Source organism: Carcharhinus amblyrhynchos, chromosome 5 (assembly GCF_965287045.1).
Source record: "Carcharhinus amblyrhynchos chromosome 5, sCarAmb.v2.hapA, whole genome shotgun sequence".
NCBI lineage: Eukaryota > Metazoa > Chordata > Chondrichthyes > Carcharhiniformes > Carcharhinidae > Carcharhinus > Carcharhinus amblyrhynchos.
Window position 1 is genome coordinate 32,970,125 of NC_137328.1, and position 20,527 is coordinate 32,990,651.

At 44.1% G+C, this 20,527-nt stretch overlaps 1 protein-coding gene across 1 annotated transcript in view; it reads left to right on the forward strand.

Annotated features, from left to right (window-relative positions):
- cenpe (centromere protein E) overlaps positions 1-20,527 on the forward strand; it is a 152,388-nt gene that overhangs the window by 27,714 nt on the left and 104,147 nt on the right. Inside the window, exon 12 of the mRNA XM_080189587.1 lies at positions 7,052-7,171. Coding sequence (XP_080045713.1) covers positions 7,052-7,171 — 120 coding nt within the window. The remainder of the gene's footprint in view (positions 1-7,051; positions 7,172-20,527) is intronic.

Below are 20,527 nucleotides of genomic sequence, written 5' to 3' on the forward strand. Positions count from 1 at the left end.
TGCATTTGTCCATGAAAGTATTGGTATCAGCAGCGGGCAGATTAGCAAGAGTGTAGTTAAATTGGAAGTTTCCATTTGGTTCCCTCAGCACCTGTTACATCCTGTCTCATTGGCCTCCTTCTGCATTGTAGGATTCATTCTGGGCTGTATGGGGTGTCAGGGAGGGGTAGTACCTCTGGTAGGGGAACATGTCGCGTCCTTTCAGGATGGTTTGTCCACCCTTTGTCCCCACCTGGCACTCAGCTCTCACCTGTGCCTCCCCGTAGCTGTTTGCATGTGACAGCAGCCACACCTTGGGCAATGGCCTCGACAAGCCAGCTAAACCAGGTGAGGGTAGCCAACGGGTCTCAACCCTCGGTGAGATAGGGAGTTGTCTATCCCAGCATGTGAAGACAGAGTCCGACATATTGAGCAGATGAGACCAATGGAAGGTCCAATGGTCAAGAAAGCGGTCTCTGCAAGCATCATGGAAGGCATAGAGCAGGACAAGACACATAAGACATCCTGGTCATCCACTGTGCCTAGTCCCATCTCCAGCCGTCTTGACTCTTGTCTTGCCACTGGACCTAGATGGGAATTGGGAAGAAAAAGTGAGGCTGACACTGCGCACTCTCCCTCACTTTAATCCATATCGAGCGCTAGTCTCGACACCATCATCGTCATCAGTGTCCTGTGCAACCCTTAAAGTCCTATGGTGATGGGCGAGCGACGAAGCAGCAGGTGTGGATACACTGGGAGCTGTAGTCACGGACTTGCACACAGGCGGCTCAGGTCTAATGGTCGTTTTCCGCTGACCGAAGCAGCAGTGAAACTCGGCATCTACATGGGCGACTGAGCAGTCCTCTTCAAGAACGCACTGCTCACTTCCATTGAATGAGGAAGGGGCTAGAAAAGGTGCCCTAAACATTGCCTGCTTCACTATACCCTGGTCAGTTTACTACGGCTGGCGGGGATCCCATCTTGCGGTCAAGCAAACAAAATAAAACGCAAGGTGACACCGCTCACCATTGGCACTTGGAACGTGTGCACGCTTTTGGACAACCCTGCAGCAGGCAGACCAGAGAGAAGAACAGCCTTAGTTGCCAGACAGCTTGCAAGATACAACATTGACATTGCAGCCCTGAGTGAAACTCGTCTTGCCAACGTAGGTCAGTTAACTGAAACCGGAGGTAGATACGCTTTTTTCTGGAGCAGTCGCGGCAGTGATGAGCATCGTGATGCAGAAGTTGGATTCGCCCTCAGGTGTCGCCTTGTTCGGAAACTTGATAGTCTACCCAAGGGTGTGAACAATCAAGCCACCCTGATCAGCGCCTATGCTTCTACAATGAACAACCCAGACGAGATGAAAGACAAGTTCTACGAAGAACTAGATGCCCTACTATCAGCAGTGAGCAGTACCGACAAGCTGATCTTGGCGATTTCAATGCAAGAATAGCATGTGGCTCTGCAATCTGGCAGGGAGTCATTGGGAGGCATGGAGTGGGCAAGTGTAACAGTAACGGCCTAGTCTTAATGAAGACCTCTGCAGCACACGACCTCCTCACCACCAACACAACCTTCCGTCTGCCTACCCATAATAAGACCTCCTGGATGCATCCCCGCTCTAAGCATTGGCATCTTAATGACTATGTCATTGTCAGGAGAAAAGATTGGCAGGATGTTAGAGTGACCAAGGCCATGTGTGGTGCTGATTGTTTGGACAGATCACAGGCTCATTGTCTCCAAAATGAGGCTCTGCATCAGACCCAAGAGGCGACCACAAGAAAGCAAGGTTATGAAAAGAATCAATGTGGCCAAGCTAAAGAACCCCAGCATTGTTTCAGCACTGGCTGAAGACTTAGAAATCAAGCTTGCTGACATACATCTTGCAGGCAGCGCTGAGGACGACGGAGTGCCTCAGGGATGCTGTCCATACATCTGCACTGAAGATGCTCGGGCCCTCTACCTGCAAGCAGCATGATTGGTTCGATGAGAATGATGAGACACAGTCTCTCCTTTGTTGAAAAGCACCATCTTCATCAGGCCTGTCAGAACAACCCGCCATCAGCTGCCAAGAAGAATGCTTTTACTGGTGCTTGCAGGACAGTCCAGAATAAACTGCGTAAAATGCAGGATGCCTGGCTGAGCGCCAAGAAGATGAAGTACAGGGATACGCTGACTTGAAACGGTTCTATGAAGCCCTCAACACACTCTACGGACCTCAATCTCTCAGGAGCTCCCCCCCTCCTGAGTACAGATGGTACAACTCTCATTACAGAGAGGGCTCAAGTCCTGTAGAGATGGGCTGACCACTTTAAAGCCATCCTCAACCGACCGTCATCTATTAAATGAGGCAATAGACAGGATTCCGCAGGTCAATATGAACAGTAAAACAGAAAGAAATCCCACGACACCAGCTTAAAGTCCAAACAGGTTTATTTGTAGCAAAAGCTACAAGCTTTTGAGACAGGCTGTCCCTTTGTCAGGTGGCTGGAAGTTATCAACAGTGCCATGGATGACCCACCGGTAGTAGCCAAAGTCACGAAAGCTGTCAGCCAGCTATCCAGTGGCAAAGCCCCAGGGGCAGATGCCATACCTGCAGAGATCTACAAAGCTGCTGGTCCTGTACTTATCGAGAAGCTCACTGAGTTGTTCCAGTCCTTTTGGAAGCAAGGATCCATTCCTCAGGAACTTAAAGGTGCTTCCTTCGTGCACCTCTACAATAGGAAGGGCAGTCGGCAAGTATGCGACAACCACCGAGGAATCTCGCTGCTCTCCATCACAGAAAAAACCCTCGCAAGAGTCCTGCTAAATCATCTGGTCACTCATCTGGAGCTGGGCCTGCTTCCAGAGTCACAGTGTGGCTTCCACAAAGGTCGTGGGATGATTGACATGATTTTTGCTGTGCGCCAACTTCAGGAGAAGTATCAGGAGCAGAATCGTGAGCTTGCACAACCTTTGACCTCGTGAAAGCCTTTGACACTGAGCCGACAAGGCCTGTGGAGGATCATGTCAAAGTTCGACTGCCCTCCTCAAATTCATTCAGATGGTATGCCAGTTCCATGATGGCCAGAGTACAGGATGGCGGAGAATCCTCTGAGGCATTCCCAGTCACCAGTGGCATCAAACAGGGCTCTGTGCTCGCACCCACACTGTTCAGCATGATGTTTACTGCCATGCTGAACGATGCCTTCCAGGACAGTTTTGCTGGAATCAGCCTTAAGTACAGAGTGGACGGGAAGCTCTTCAACCTGAGGAGAGTTCAAGCTATTACCAAAGTGAAGGAGACTGTGTTCTGAGATACTTCCTGTTTGCCGATGACTGCGCCCTGTATGCTGGCTCAGAGCCAGAGATGCAAGTCAGTATGGACAAATGTTCCACGGCTTGTGACAACTTTGGACTCACCATCAACATTAGAAAGACCGAAGTCATGCACCAGCCTGCTCCTCATGCACCGTACACAGAACCCATAATCACAATCAAAGGGCAGAAACTACAAGCAGTGGACCAGTTCACTTATCTTGGCAGTACCCTCTCCCAAGCAGTGACTATTGATACAGAAATTAACTGCAGAGGCAAGTTCTGCTTTCAGTAGACTGCGCTGCACTGTATGGGAATGTCGAGGAATCAGCCCAGCAACAAAACTGAAGGTCTACAGCGCCACGGTACTCACTACCCTCCTCTATGCCTGTGAAACGTGGACTGTTTATCGAAGGCATGCAAAACAGCTCAATCATTTCCACATGACTTGTCTTCGCAGAATATTATGCATCAGATGGCAAGACGAAGTACCAGACACTGAAGTTCTCTTTAGAGCAAGTCTACCATCAGTCCACACACTGATGAGAGCGCAGACCCAGTGGGCAGGTCACATCATCCGTATGTCAGACGAGCGCATACCCAAGCAGCTCCTTTTTGGGGAACTCTCTGCTGGAAGACGCTCGCATGGAGGGCAGAAGAAAGACACACTCAAGGCCTCCCTGAAGTCGCTTGACATAGACATGATCACCTAGGAAACATTGGCACAAAACCACCTTACCTGGCGCTGCCTCATCCACAAAGGCTGTCAAGCTTACGAAGCAAGGTACATTGCTGAAGCACAACTTAAGCACGAGCTGCGCAAGTCCAGAGCCACCAGCGCAACAACTACAGTGTCTACACAAGTCTGTCCAATATGTGCTAGGACATTCCATGCCTGAATTGGCCTGATCAGTCATCTTCTGACACACACCGCAACCAGCCTCAAAATGACAAATGGTGTCAAGGTCCTCATCGATGACAATGGACGAACAATAGGATTCATTCAGCCCATCGAGTGTGCCGTGACCACAATCCCACCCAGGTCCTCTTCCCATAATCCCACATATTTAATCTCCTAATCACCTGACACTATGGGCAATTTCATAGCCAATCAACCTAACCTGCAGATTTTTCGACTGTGGGAGGAAACCAGAACACCCGGAGGAAACCCGCACAGACACAACGTGCAAACTCCACACTGACGCAAGGCCGGAATTGAACTCGGGTTCTTGGTGTTGAGAGGCAGCAGTACTAACTGCTGTCACCGTGCTGCCACTGTATGGCATAATGTCCCTTCAGGATTTGGCCAGCTCAGGCAATACAAAGTTTCCAACCCAGAGTACATTGTTTTCTTACTTCTGCGCTGCTTCTACATGGCATTTAGCATGGAGGAATACTGATTCATCAGCTGAGGGTGGATAGTAGGTAGGTTTTCATTTGAAGGCTGAGACCAGAAATTGATGTGCTTTGGACATGTTGCTTGACTAATCTATGAGATGGCTCTTCCAATTTTGGTACAACTCCTCGGATGTTAAAGATGGTGTTGCAATTTTAGCAATTTTGTTCCTGGATCAATGCCAGGTGGTTTGTGTGGTTTTACTCCTTTTCAGAGTATTTACTGAGTATTCTTGTTAGGCCATTTCAGAGGGCAGATAAGAGTCAACTGCATTGCTGTTAGTTTGAAGTAATATGTATGCCAATGCAATAAGGATGGCAGATTTCCTTCCCTAAAAGGACATTAGTGAATAATCAGTGAGACTGAGGTTTAATTCCTGATTTTAATTTTGTAAATAAATTTAAGATCCATCATACTGGAGATTGAATCCATGTGCCAGGACATTAACTTGGGCCTTTAGATTTCTCTTCCAGTGAATTGCCAATGCACCTTTTTTTCAATGGTCTGTTGCTATCTTTAACTTGAGCACTGATCCTTTATCTGTAAATTTTTCCTTTTAAAAGAATGTATATTTGTTTTGAATTTTGCATTCTTTAAATGGTAGCCTTTGTTTGTCATATCTCATGTTTCCCAATTTGTCATTGCCAATTTCCCAGCTTCCACTGATACAGTTTTTGTAGCTTCTTGTTAGGGACACTCCTCGAGGCAGGCCCCACTGCATCAAGGTTATTTAGTCATTTCTCATTTCGCTCATTAGTAAATCTAAATTGTCTATTTCCCCAGTTGATTCCTTTGCATGCTGATCTAGAAAACATGTACATTGCTGTCCACACTGCAACAGCAAATTTGTCTTGACCTGCCTATGGCAAGATTGAGGACTCCCATGATTACTCTTATCCGTTTTAATTTGGCCATATGGGTTATTCGACCACTACCCAATGTGAAATTGTTTTTAACCTGAGGGGTGTGAGTACCTTCCAGAGCAAAGAATCCAGATAACTCCTTATCCCTGATACTTTGCAGCTTGAGTTTGAGCTCAGCAATTTGAGCTGATGTTCCTTGGGCTACAGACACCCAAGTGTAGATTTGTTTGTCCATGATTGAATGTTTTCCATAAACACATATGCTGTAAGTCTGTCATGTCCAGCTAGCCTGCATAATGAACTTATTTAGAGTCATAGTAGCTTACAGCATGGAAACAGGCCCTTTGGTCCAACTTGTTCAAAAGTTAATTTTTAGTTTGTGATTATTTTAATTCTATTAGTTCATCTAGTTTAAGTTACTATGTTCATAAAGTAATAGCAAGTTAAATTTCTAGCTTGGAGACAAAACTGTAAAATTATAATACTCACCAACTTATTACCACCTTGCTCTGTCAATCCCAGATTTTGAAGTTCCAGCTCTTGACTCGAGGCTCTCTTCCTCTGTTCAGACCTTTGCACTGGTTCTCTGACCCTGCTATCTTCAATTCACCATTTGCCCCATGATCCCTTGCCCCTAATCTCTGCCACTAAAGACAAAATGAAGGATCCTTATTTGCTCACCTTTGGAGCTGGTCACAAATATGAACTATGAACCTTGCATATGTAATTTTAAATGTTCCTTTTGTTTTTTAAATTAATCAATTTTTATGTTACCATTTCAGCCATGTAACAACATCTTCTGTTTGCATTTTTAAAAATAAAATCACATAATAATCCTTATTTTCCTTTACCTGTCATTTCTTCAAAATGATCAGTTTTGTTTTCTCCAAATTACTGCTGAAATGTTGGTTTCCTTGGCATTTCTCTCTGCAGATGCTGTGTGGCCTGTACATTTGTTAGTGTTCTTGAATGTGGTGGGGCATAAACAGGAGTGGGATACACTAATTTGGGAACCATGCAAAATATGTGTGAAAACATTGAAAAAGAGAATAATTTCAGTGACTTCTGCTTAATCCTGTTTCTGCCAAATCTCAAATTGGATTTGTAATTTGAGTTTAAATGAGTTGTTTACAATTTCTAAATATTTGACAATTAATGCATAACATATTTGTTAATTCAAGTTTCCTTGGAGAAGCGAGCTCTCCATGGATGAATTCAACTATTTAATTTATGTTGGTTGAAAAGCAGATGTCCTCTGAAGAGCTGGAGCAGTTCAGTGGGTCACTTTCCTGAGCTGGAAGTCCCAGCTCCAAATCCCTCATTAAGGAATCTTTTCATTGGCGTAGACAAGCCAACATGAGCTGGTGTTGGTCCCCAGCAGTATAAATGGTGTGGGTTAGCAGCCGGCAATGCATCTGGCTGTTTTTTTTTAAAAGAAGCACCTACCAAATCTAAAAATGATGGTTGCTATGAAGGAATGACTAACCATCACGTAACACATTTTTCTCATTAGTTTGCAAGCACTGCCAAATTCATGAAGAATACACCTCATGTGAATGAAGTATTGGATGACCAAGCAATGTTGAAGAGATGTCACAAAGAAATAATGGATCTGAAAAATCAGCTGGAAGCAGTAAGTTAAATGATGCTTGGGAAATGTAATTCAGAATTGTTTTCTCAACATGACTTTTCCTCGAATACAAAATTCCATCGGCAGTTTTCCAAAGTTTGTCATTGAGCAGATGACAAAATTGTTCACCTCGGCAAAATAACCATTTATTGTATCTGATATCTTCAGTTACCCCTAAATTACTACCTTGCCATTTTTGAGTAATATGTTTACAGTTGATTATTTACTGGGATCTTAATTATTTCAGACTTTAATTTGTTCCATTTCTACCTCTCTCGACTCAGTTGTGTTCTCAGCTGACTTTGAAGATGAGGTTTCAAACTCCAGAAATGTCACACAGTCAAGGCTTGTGCGTTTGTGCAGCACTGAGTGGATTGTTCCATCTTTTGGCTGAGATGTCAAACCATGGTCTAATCTGGCCTCAGAGCTGGATGTAACAGCTCTTTCTATATCCCAACCAACATTCATCCCTCTGACCATTTTTCTAAAACATCTGGTTACTTATTTGATTGCTGTTTGAGACCTTGCTGTGGGTTAACTTGCTTTAGTCTTCTCTACATCCTCAGTGACTACACTGGGGTGGGGGCTGGGAAATGCTTTGGGACATTCCAGAAATTAAAATGTATTACTAGTTAAATCCTTCACATTAACATGTGAATTGCTAGATTAAAAAAATGCACTCAATTTTCACCCTCTATCATCCTAACAGCTGCATAATACATTAGTCAACAGGGATATTATTTTTGTAGGACCTTTTGTATTAAGGCAGTATGGTGGCCCAGTGGTTAGCACTGCTGCCTCACAGCAACCTTGGTTCGATTCCTGGCTCGGGTCACTGTCTATGTGGAGCTTGCACATTCTGTGTGTCTGAGTGGGTTTCCTCCAGGTGCTCGGGTTTCTTCCAGGTGCTCAAGTTTCCTCCCACAATCCAAAGATGTGTAGGTTAGGTTGATTGGCCATACTAAATACCCATAGTGTCCTGGGACATGTAGAATAGAGGGATTAGTGGGGTAAATGTATGGGGTTGTGGGGATAGGGCCTGGGATGGGATTGTTGTCGGTGCCGACTTGATGGGCTAAATGGCCTCCTTCTGCACTAGGATTTCTATGTTTCTCTGGTCTCAAAAGTTCTTGCCTCTACTCTTGATATCAATGGTGCGCAATTCCTTGGTGTACCGTTTCACTGAAATGTGAAATAGATTTCAACAAGTCTTCCAGTGTGACTTCAGAGTGGCTAAAAAGGCCCTTCACCCAACACTGTAACATAGTCCTACAAGGCCCTTCATACCTTCTTGACCATGGTCCTTGGTTTATAAGGCAATACCTTAAATCAACTATTAACCCCACCCTGACTATCCAATACTGCTCCTATGTAGTCAGATCCTGTCCTCAGCAGGAGTTGGAGTCTCCAGGTGAATGCAATAAATGGTTGTGTTTATTGTGCCTTAAGGCAGGAAGAAGGCTATTATCTAATTTAGTTTCTGTAGGCGAAATGCCTGTGGCAAACCACCACCTCGGATTTGAAGCGTATGTGTGCACATGCTCCCATGTGTTCCACAACACTCCTCTGTTTCAGCATTGCGCTGGCCTTGGAGGGAGTGCAGAGGAGGTTTACTAGGCTGATGCTGGAGTTGAGGGGGTTGAACTGAGGAGAGGCTGAACAAATTAGGCTTGTACTCGTTAGAGTTTAGAAGAATGAGGGGAGATCTCATTGAGACGTATAAGATGATGAATGGGATGGATAGGATAGAGGTGGAGAGACTCTTCCTGCTCAGAAAGGATAGTAGGACTAGGGGGCACAGCCTCAAGATAAAGGGGGGGTGGTTTAGAACGGAGTTGAGGAGGAACTTCTTCACTCAAAGGGTGGTGAACCTCTGGAATTCTCTGCCCGTTGAAGTGGTGGAGGCTACCTCGCTAAATATTTTTAAGACGCGGGTTGATGGGTTTTTGATAAGAGATGGGATTAAGGGTTATGGGGAGAGGGCGGGAATGTGGAACTGAGCCACGACAGATCAGCCATGATCTTATTGAATGGCTGGGCAGGCTCGAAGGGCTAGTTGGCCTACTCCTGCTCCTATTTCTTATAAGCCTCCATAGCCAGTATAAAAGGAACAAAAATATTGTTCCATGATTAAAAGCAACCAATATAATACAAATACACTAATGTTAGTCTACATTAAACCTAAACATGAAGAAAGCAGCTGTTATAGGTTTAAAGTCATCTGTTCACCCAAGATTGCTGTACATGCCATGTAACTAATCTTGTCTGCTATATTCCAATTTGTTTGAAAGAAGCTATCTGGTTTGTATTTGAATCAATTATCCAATTCCACTGACTCCCTTATGAAACATGTTCCCCAAATTTACCATCCACTTGTTTAGAATTAACTACCCACCCTGCCTCCCCCAGGGCTGTTTCAAATAATTGAACAATAGCACTCCAACTCATAGAAACATAACTTGCATTTAATGCATTTTATGTTCTCAAGGTATTGCAAAGTATTTTACAGCTGCAAATTGTTTTCAAAGTGGAGTCACTGTGTAAATTGGTACATTCAAGCATACTCTAGTTTTGGTGGCAGAAGGTTGGAGAACTAATCGTAAATAATAATACACCCTTGTTCAATAAGGAATGTAGTTATAAATCCAGCTTAACCTCGGTGGTGAAAACTTTTGTAACAATGAGTTAGGATTATATGTACAGTCACTTGGATGTGTATGGATTGATTAAGGATAACCATGAATTAACTGAGTTTAAGGCGTACATAGACTTGCAAAAGGCCCTTGATAAAGTGCCACAGCAAGCTTGTCAGCAAAGTTGAAGTTCATGGAATAAAAAGGATAGTGGCAGCGTGAATCTGAAGTTGGCTTAAGTGACGGGAAGCAGTGTGAATGGTTGTCTTCCAAATGAGGTTGGGGGGGAGGGGTGCGGGGGCATGTATGATAGGGTTTGGTATATATTAGTGATATGGACTTGTGCCTGTAATTTCAAAATTTGAAGATTACACAACTCGGGAGCATAGTGGTAGACATCAAGATTGCATATACAGACTGATAGACTGGACAGGCATGGTAGATGTGTGTGAAGTGATGCATTTTGGCAGGAAGAAAAAATTGAGAATACAATTCTAAAGAGTGAGTGCACCGGAACCTGGGGATATATGTGGATAAATTGGTAGGGGAAAGCTGTGTAAGCTTGTAATAGGGCATTTAAGTATAAATACAGGCATAGATTACAAAAGCATAGAATCTCTGTTCAAGCTTTCTAACAACACTGATTCAGCCTAAACTGTGTTAATATGTCCAATTCAGACCCACCACACTTTAGAAAGGACATGAAGGTTTTGGAGGATTGAGATTGGCTGCAAGCTTGAGGAACTTCAGTTACATGGGTAGATTGGAGAAGCTGTGGTAATTCTCCTTGGAGAACCAATGAGTTAATTTGGTACCAGTGGTTAGCACCGTTGCCTCAATGCCAGGGACCTGGTTCAAATTCAGTCTCGGGTCACTGTCTGTGTTGAGTTTGCCTATTCTTTGTGTCTGCATAGGTTTCCTTCATGTGCTCCAGTTTTGTCCCATGCTCCAAAGATGTGTAGGTTAGGTTGATTGGTGATGATAGATTGTCCCTTAATGTCAGGGGGATGAGGAGAGTATATAAGTGGGGTTACAGGGATAGGACCTGGATAAGATTTTTGCAGGCTGAATGGGCCAAATGGCCTCCTGCACTGTAGGCTCTATGATAGAGGTTTTCAAAATCATAGAAACATTATATGATCTACATCAAAGATACATTCCTCCAAGACACAAGTGCAGCAGGAAAGGTGAATTAACTGTGGCTATCAAAAGTTAAAGATTTGCATTAGATAAAAGGAAGTTGGCTAAGATTGCCAAGAAGTGGTATACTCAAGGATTGGGAACAGTTTAAAATCCAATGGATGACCAAGAAACTGGAAAGGAGAAAAGGGAATGAGTGCAAACTAGTAAATAACAAACTGCAAGAGCTTCTTTAGATATGTGAAAAGATAAAGATTAGCAAGGGCAAATGTGGGTCATAGAAACTTGAAGCATGTTTGGCCCTTAAGCCTGCTCTGCCATTCATTTTGATCATGGCTGATAAGAGCTAAATTGAATTTCTTGAAATCTGACGAAGCTTTGGCCTCACTACACAATGTGGTGGTGAATTCTACTAAGAAGTCTGACAACATCAGGTTTAAGATGTAGACTGTAGATGTAGATGTCAGACTTCTTACTATGTTTATCCCAGTCCAACGCTGGCATCTCCACGTGGTGAATTCCACACATTCACCACCCTCTGGGTGAAGAAATTTCTCCTCACCTCCCTTATAAAAGTTTATCCCTTAATTTCAAACAATGACTCCTAGTTCTGGACACCACCCCCGCCCCCCACCATCATTGGGAACATTCTTTTTGAATCTACCCTGTCTAATCCTGTTAGAATTTTGTAAGTTTCTGAGATCCCCTCTCACTCTTCTAAACTCCAGTGAATATAATCCTAACCAACTTAGTCTCCTCATAGGACAGACCTGCCATCCCAGGAATAGCCTGGTAAACCTTTGCTGTACTCCCTCTATAGCAAGGACATCCTTTCTCAGATAAGGATGCCAAAACCGCAGACAATATTCCAAGTGTGGCCTCACCAACACTTTGTATAATTGCAGTAAAACATCCCTATCCATATGTTCAGATCCTCTGGCTATGAAAGCCAGCATACCATTTGCCACCTTTATTGCCTGCTGTATCTGTGTGCTTACTTTCAGTAACTGATGCACAAGGACTCCAAGTTCTCATTGAGTATCCACCTCTCAATCTGTCTTCCTGTTATTGCTACCAGTGTGGATAACCTCACATTTATCCACGTTGTACTGCACCTGCCATGCAGGTACCTACACACTCAGCCTGTCTGAATCATGCTGAAGCATCTCTGCATCCTCCTCGGAGTTCATCCTCCCATCCAACTTTGTAACATCTGTAAATTTGGAGATAATACTTTCTTTCCTCTTCCAAATCATTCATATATAATGTGAACAGTTACTGCAGAACCTTACTAGTTGCTGACTACCAATCAGAAAAAGATCTATTTATGCTGACTCTTTGTTTCCTATCAGCTAACCAGCTTTCTATCCATCTCGAGACAATACCTGTAATCCCATATGCTTTAACATCAGCCTCTTATGTGAGACCTTGTCAAAAGCCTTCTGAAAGTCTAAACCACATCCATTTGTTCTCCTTGGTCAACTCTATTAGTTACATCCTCAAATTTCCAAGACTCGTCAAACATGATTTCCCTTTTGTAGATCCATGCTGATTTCATCTGATTATACCACTTTGCCTTCCAAATACCAAGTTATGAAATCCTTGCTAATGGACTCTAGCAACTTCCTCAGTACTATAGTTCCCTGTTTTCTCTCTACCTCTTTGAATAGCGGGCTTATATTGGGTACTCTCCAATCTGTAGGAACCAGTCCAGAATCCAAAGAATTTTGGAAAATGACACCAATGGCTCTACTATTTCCAGGGCCACTTCCTTAAATCTGGACTAATCAGGACCTGGAGATTTATTTGCCTTCAATCCCATCAATTCCCCAAAACCATTTCTCTACTCATGCTGATTTCCTTCAGCTCCTCACTAAAACATGTTTCTCTTAGCACTTCTGGCACATTATTCGTTTCCTGTTTTGTAAAAACTGAAGCAAACTCCAAATTTAATTCCTCAACCATTTCTTTATTGTCCCTTATGAATTCTCCTGTTTCTGATTGTAAGGGGCTTTCATTTGTTTTGGTCAACCTTTTTGTCTCTACATAATGACTGATTGTAAAAGTTTCCATGTCCCCTGCTAGCTTACTTTCATTTTCTATTTTTCCCTTAATCAATTCCTTGGTCCTCCTTTTCTAAATTTTAAACCATTCCAAATCCTCAGGCATATTGTTTTTTTTTCTTGCCAATGTGTATGCTTCTTCCTTGAATCTTATACTATCTCTTATTTTCATTGTTTGGCCACAATTCCCTTATCACTTTTGTGCCAAATAAAAATAAACAACTTCTAGCATTCATCTATTCATTCTTTAAATGCCTGACATTGCCTGTCCACGATTTTTCCTTTTAGTAATATTTCCGAGTCTGTCATGGCCCATTCATGCCTCATACCATCATAGTTACCTTTTATTGAGATTCAGCACCCTGGTTTCAGAATCAACCACATCACTCTCCACCTTGACACAGAATTCTACCATATTATGGTCACTTGTTCCCAAGGATTCTCTTCCAACTAGATTGCCAACTAATCCTTTCTAATTGCACAACACCCAGTCCAAGTTGACCTGCTCCCTTGGTTCCTCAATGTATTGCTCCAGAAAACCATCCCGTATGCTTTTTCCACATTACCACCATAGTTAGGTCTGTATACCATCCCACCAATGTATTTTGTCCTTTGTTTCTTAACTCAACCCATACAGGTTCCACATCAATGCTAATATCTTTCCTCAATAGTGTATCAATATCATCATTAATCAACAATGCAACTCCACCATTCCTCCCCAAACACTGAATAGCCCTCAATATTTATTTCCCATCCTTGTTCACCTTGGAGCCACATCTCCATAATGCCAACTACATCATCCCCCTTTACATCTATCTGTGCAACTAATCACCCATTTTGTTTGAATGCTCTGAGTAAGGTGCCAAACCTTAAGGTGGGCACTTTTAAAGTTTCTTTTCCAGTGCATACTATTTTTTACTCTGGCCCTTGATTACTCTGCCTATCATTTTCCTTATTCTCCTGTCTGTTTTCTCCTCTTGTTCTTAATATCCCTGTTCTGAATCCTTGCAAAGGTTCCCATCTCCTGCCATATTAGTTTAAACTGTCCAGCCACTCAAGTACCCTCCCAAGGATATCAGCCCCAATCCTGCGTAGGTGTAATCCATCCAGTTTATACAGGTCCCACCTCCTCCAGAACCAGTCCCAATGCCCTAGGATTCTGAAACCTTCCTCCTTCTACCATCTTTTCAGATAATGAGGTATCTGGACAGCAACCGTGCCTATTGACAAAAAGGCCAAGATTCAGAAGGCACATTGATTGGCAAAAGGGCAGAGGCACATGAAGAAATGCTTTTTAAACTGCTCAAGTGGTTAGGATTGGGAATACACTATGATGGAGGCAGTTTTAATCATAGCTTGCCAGAGGGAATTGGGTCTATGAGGGGACAAGGCTATGGATTGGGACCAGATGAGTTGCATTCTGAGAGCTGACATAGATACAAATAAGCCAATGGCCTCATTCTGTGCTGTAACCTTCTGTAAATTCTAAATGTGATATACAGACAACTTCCCTGAAACCTGAATGAGATGAATGACCAGTCTTTTTTGGAGTGTAGTTTGCGGGATTATGTCCTTCGTCTGGGACCATGGTTTAATATCCCTCCTGAAAGACCTTTTTATTTTTCTTCCAGACGCCATGGTCTATGTTGAAGACAATTTTACAGATAGGCTCTTAATTTGTAATTTGATTTTCTAAATGTGCAGCAGTGCAGTATCTTACTGATATTCCAAATATTTGCTGGATAGTTGATACTGAAGAGGGTTGTGACAAATTGCAGAAGAACATTTTTAAACCTGCAGAATGGGCACATAATTGGCAAATGACAATTAAACATAAATTTTGAGATGGTACGTCTTAGAGTAGGAGGTTTTTTGTGCAGTCAGTAGCATCCTTGCCTATTAGCCAGAAGCTCCAGGTTCAAATCCCAGTCCAGGACTAGATGGCCATGGAAGATCCATTCATAATGGGATCAAAACAATTCAATGTGTCAAAGGCACTGCATGATGTGGAGTGCACCAGCCCCTGGTGACAAACTAGTGACCTATTTTGGGAATTATTGGCAATGGGAATAGGCAAAAGTCTGCTTAGTAGGAAGAATATTTAAATTACTTGGAAGGCACAGGTTTCAGTGAGGTAGAGGTGAAGGGGGATCTTGGAAAACAAATAGACCATCACTAAAAGTGGCATCTAAATTAGCAAAGCTGTTTAGAAGAAAAAAGCAAACCATGCACCAGGCTATATTTCTAGAGGAATAGAATTGTAAAGTAGGGAAGTTATGCTGAATCTGTATCAAACATGGTTAGATCACATGTGGAACACTAGGTGCAGTTCTAGTTGCCTTATTTTTAAAATGGATATAGGGATACTGGGAATGTTGAAGAGAAAATTTAAATGATACCAGAAATATATGGATGTACAAATGAGGACAGGAATGCCAGGTGGGTCTTTGCCACCTTTAAGAAAATCTAAGACTGAGAAGTGACCTAAAAGAGATATTTAAAACTCAAAGCTTTTGATTGGATGGAGAGAATATTTCCTCTTTGTGAGCAGAAAATATTTCAGGGCCATTGATTATAAGGTAGTTATCAAAAATTCTTTATCCAAAGAATGGTGAGGACATGGAATTTCAACCAGAGAGGGTAGTTGAAGTGAATGATCTTGATGCATTTAATGGAAAACTTCTCAAGAATGAGACAAGAGAATGGAGGAGTTATCATAGATTTAGAAAATGAAACATAGGAGCTCAAATGGTTGGTGCCGATGGTATGTTTCTGAGCCATATATTTTGTGTAATACTTCCTATCTTTTGTCCCCTAATTATCAAGTGGCGGCAGAAATCACATCTCAGAAGTTGTCTTTCGGTATTGCTTTTAGTTTTAAAATTGGCCATTATATTTTTTTGCTTGCAGCCTGTTGCATTAGAGCAACTTCCTGATGCCCAGTGCAGTTTTACTACTTGTTCTTCAACATGCATGTAATAAAGGGATAGTATGGTTGTACTTTATTTGCACTAAGTTTGCTTCTTTAAGCTTCCTTTCACTTGGAGTTTTTCCATTCATTTCCCTCGTGCTTGTATATTTTAAGTTTCTGTGGGAGAGTGGTGGGGAATAATGATGCCACGTGCTGAGCTCAAGTTAGCTAGTGTCTTGTTGGCCTAATGTGTCCAATTGTTCTCCGTTCGTAACATTGGGAAGCTGTGACATTGCAACCATTTGCAGCTTGTGGCAATTTTCTCTTTGGTATGTTGGCAATATCATGTTTCTAGCATTAAATGTATTCCTTCATCTGATATTTAGTAAGGAAGCATTCGTGGAAACACAAATTAGGAGCAGGAGTAGGCCTTTTGGGTCTGCCTGGTTATTTCATAGAATAGAATCCCTACCATGCAGGAGGCCAGTCTGCACTGATATCTGAAAGAACCTTACTCTACCCTGTAACTCTGCGCACATTTACCATGGCTAATCCACCTAACCTGCACATTTTTGGATGGTAGGAGGAAACCAGAGCACCCAGAGGAAAGCCCGACAGACATGGGGAAAGCATGCAAACTCCACACATTCCCAAGGTTGGAATTGAACCTGATCTCTGGTGCCATGAGGCAACAGTGCTAACCACTGCACCACCATGCTGCCCTAATTCATTATGATCATGGCTGATCATCCAACTCAATAGCCTGATCCCACCAAAGCATGCAGACTTGTGACAGATTCCCTCTGCCGAATGAGCTACATCTAACTCCTTAAACGTGCAGTGTTTTGGCTTCAACAGCTTTCTGTGGTATTGAATTCCACAGGCTCACTACTCTCTGAAGAAATTTCTCCTCATCTTTAATCCTTGAGGGTTTATCCCATATCCTTAGATTGTGACCACTGGTTCTGGATACCTCCACATTGGGAACATCCTTCCTATGTCAATCCTGTCTATCCCTGTTAGAACTTTATAGTGTTCTGAGACTCTTCCCCCTTCTCCCCCACCCCTACCACTCAACCGCAGTGGCAGGGAGAAATGATGAGCAAAGACCACAACCAGGTCAGCCATGATCTTATTGATGTCGCGTCTGGACTGCAGAGGAACCTGGAGTGGGAGGGTGAGAATCCGGTCGTAGTGGTTCATGTGGGTGCCGATGACGTAGGCAAAATGCAAACTGAGGATCTGGGGGAGTATGAAAAGCTGGGAATGGAATTAAAAAGTAGAACCGACAAGGTGGTCATCTCTGGGCTACTGCCTGAACCGAGTGCAGACGGGCGTAGGGTTGATAGGATTAAGGAAGTGAATGGGTGGCTCAGGGATTGGTGTGGGAGGAATGGGTTTGAATTTATGGGGCATTGGCACCAGTGTTGGGGTAGGTGGGACCTGTTCAGGTGGGATGGGGTTGGTCTGAACCGTGCTGGGATCAGAGTGCTGGCTAATCGTGTAAAGAGGACTGTAGACAGGGCTTTAAACTAATTAGTGGGGGGGAGGGTGTGAGGGTAGGTGACATTACGGGGTCTAAAGCTAAGGAGACGGTACAGGTAAGGATAGAGGCCGAGGATGTCCCAATAATAGAGGGAGTAAGGGGCGTGAGTATGGTTGGTGGCGTTCCAGCAAATAAGGTCCAGGTGAAGGCTGGGATGAAGGTGCTTTATCTGAATGCGCGAAGCATTAGGAATAAAGTGGATGAGTTGGTGGCGCAGATCGACGCAAATGGATACGATCTGGTGGCCATTACAGAGACGTGGCTGCAAGGTGACAGGGACTGGGAGCTGAATGTCCAGGGGTATCAAGTGTTTAGGAAGGATAGGCGGGAGGGAAAAGGGGGGGGGCGTAGCTCTGCTGATTAAGGATAGCATCAGGGTGGTAGCAAGGGATGATATTGGAGCCAAGGAGCAGAACGTGGAATCGTTGTGGGTAGAGATTAGGAACAGCAAAGGGAGGAAGACGCTGGTGGGTGTCGTCTATAGGCCCCCCAATAATAATCTGGAGGTGGGGCGGGCTGTTAACGCGCAAATAAGTGCGGCGTGCAGGAATGGAACGGCTGTAATTATGGGGGATTTCAATCTGCATATTGATTGGTCGACCCATGTTGGACGCGGTGGGCTCGAGGAGGAGTTCTTGGAATGCTGCCGGGATAGTTTCCTGGAACAGTGTGTGTTGGAGCCGACGAGGGAGCGAGCTATCTTGGATCTGGTGCTATGTAATGAGGCAGGTAGAATTAGGGAACTTGCGGTGAAGGATCCTCTTGGGGAGAGTGATCATTGTATGGTGGAGTTTCTGGTGCAGATGGAGGAGGAGAAAGTGGGTTCCCAGACACGCGTCCTTTGTTTGAACAGAGGGGAGTACGGTAGGATGAGAGAAGAATTGGCGAATGTGGACTGGGGGAGCGCGTTGGAAGGTATGTCTGCTGAGGAGCAGTGGAGGATCTTTAAGGAGATCTTTCTTGGTGCTCAGCAGAAATTTATTCCGATGGTCAAAAAGGACCGTAGGAGGAGAGGTAATAAGCCGTGGATAACGAAGGAGGTGAAGGAAAGTGTTAAATTAAAAGCGGAGGCGTTTAGAGTAGCTAAGAGTAGTGGGCGAGAAGAGGATTGGGAGAGGTTTAAATGTCAACAAAGATTGACAAAGAAGTTGATAAAGAAAGGTAGGAGAAACTATGAAGCTGGGCTAGCGCTTAATATAAAAAAGGATAGCAAGAATTTTTATAAATATATAAAAAGGAAGAGGCTGGCTAGGGTGAACGTTGGTCCCTTAGAGGATGAGAAGGGGGACTTAGTGGTAGGGGATGGGGATATGGCTGAGGTCTTGAATAACTTTTTTGTTTCGGTCTTCACGGAGGAGGACGTGAATAATTTGCCGGATGTTAGAGATGGAAAGGTGGTAGGACTGGAGGGTCTCGATGACATTATTGTTACTAGAGAGGCAGTGCTCGACAGACTGGAGGGGCTGATTGTGGACAAATCCCCAGGACCGGATGGAATGCATCCGAGGGTCCTGAAAGAAATGGCGGAGGTGATAGTGGATGCCTTGGTGGTTATTTTCCAGATGTCGCTGGATTCCGGGGAAGTGCCTGAAGATTGGAAAACGGCTAATGTTACGCCGTTGTTTAAGAAGGGTGCCAGGCAAAAGGCGGGGAATTATAGGCCTGTTAGTTTAACGTCTGTTGTAGGTAAAATGTTAGAATCCGTCATCAAGGAGGAAATAGCGAGGCATCTTGAGGGGAACTGCTTGATAGAGCAGACGCAGCACGGTTTCGTTAAAGGCAAGTCATGTCTGACAAATTTACTGGAGTTCTATGAGGATGTGTCTAGGGCGGTGGATAGAGGAGAGCCAGTGGATGTGGTCTGTCTTGATTTTCAGAAGGCGTTTGACAAGGTACCTCACAAGAGGTTATTGCAGAAGGTCAGGGGGCATGGAGTTGGGGGTAGGGTGTTAGCGTGGATAGAGGACTGGTTGTCAAATAGGAGGCAGAGAGTGGGGGTCAATGGGTGCTATTCGGATTGGCGGATGGTGACTAGTGGAGTGCCCCAGGGGTCGGTGCTGGGGCCTCAGCTATTTACCATTTATATAGATGATCTGGAGGAGGGAACCGAGTGTAGGGTGTCGAAATTTGCTGATGACACCAAAATTGGTGGAAAGGCAAATTGTGCGGAGGGTGGGGAGAGTCTACAGAAGGATCTAGATAGGCTGGGCGAATGGGCCAGGAAATGGCAAATGGAATTTAATGTTGGCAAGTGTGAGGTGGTCCTCTTTGGTAGGAATAATGGTAGGAAGGATTATTACTTACGTGGAGAAAAGCTGCAGCAGGTGACGGTGCAGAGGGACCTCGGGGTCCTTGTGCATGAGTCGCAAAAACCCAGCTTGCAGGTGCAGCAGGTGGTCAGGAAGGCGAATGGGATGCTGGCCTTCATCGCGAGGGGGATTGAATGTAAAAGTAGGGAGGTCTTGCTGCGGCTGTGTAGGGCATTGGTGAGGCCGCAGCTGGAGTACTGTGTGCAGTTTTGGGCGCCGTACTTACGCAAGGATATTTTGGCCTTGGAGGGAGTGCAGAGGAGGTAGATTAGGCTTGTACTCGTTAGAGTTTAGAAGAATGAGGGGAGATCTCATTGAGACGTATAAGATGATGAATGGGATGGATAGGATAGAGGTGGAGAGACTCTTCCCACTCAGAAAGGATAGTAGGACTAGGGGGCATAGCCTCAAGATAAAGGGGGGGCGGTTTAGAACGGAGTTGAGGAGGAACTTCTTCACTCAAAGGGTGGTGAATCTCTGGAATTCTCTGCCCGTTGAAGTGGTGGAGGCTGCCTCGCTAAATATTTTTAAGACGCGGGTTGATGGGTTTTTGATGAGAGAGGGGATTAAGGGTTATGGGGAGAGGGCGGGAATGTGGAACTGAGCCACGACAGATCAGCCATGATCTTATTGAATGGTGGGGCAGGCTCGAAGGGCTAGTTGGCCTACTCCTGCTCCTATTTCTTATGTTCTTATAGTGGAGCAAGCTCAACTATGGCCTAATCCTATTCCTTATTACAAAGTACTTTTTTATTGC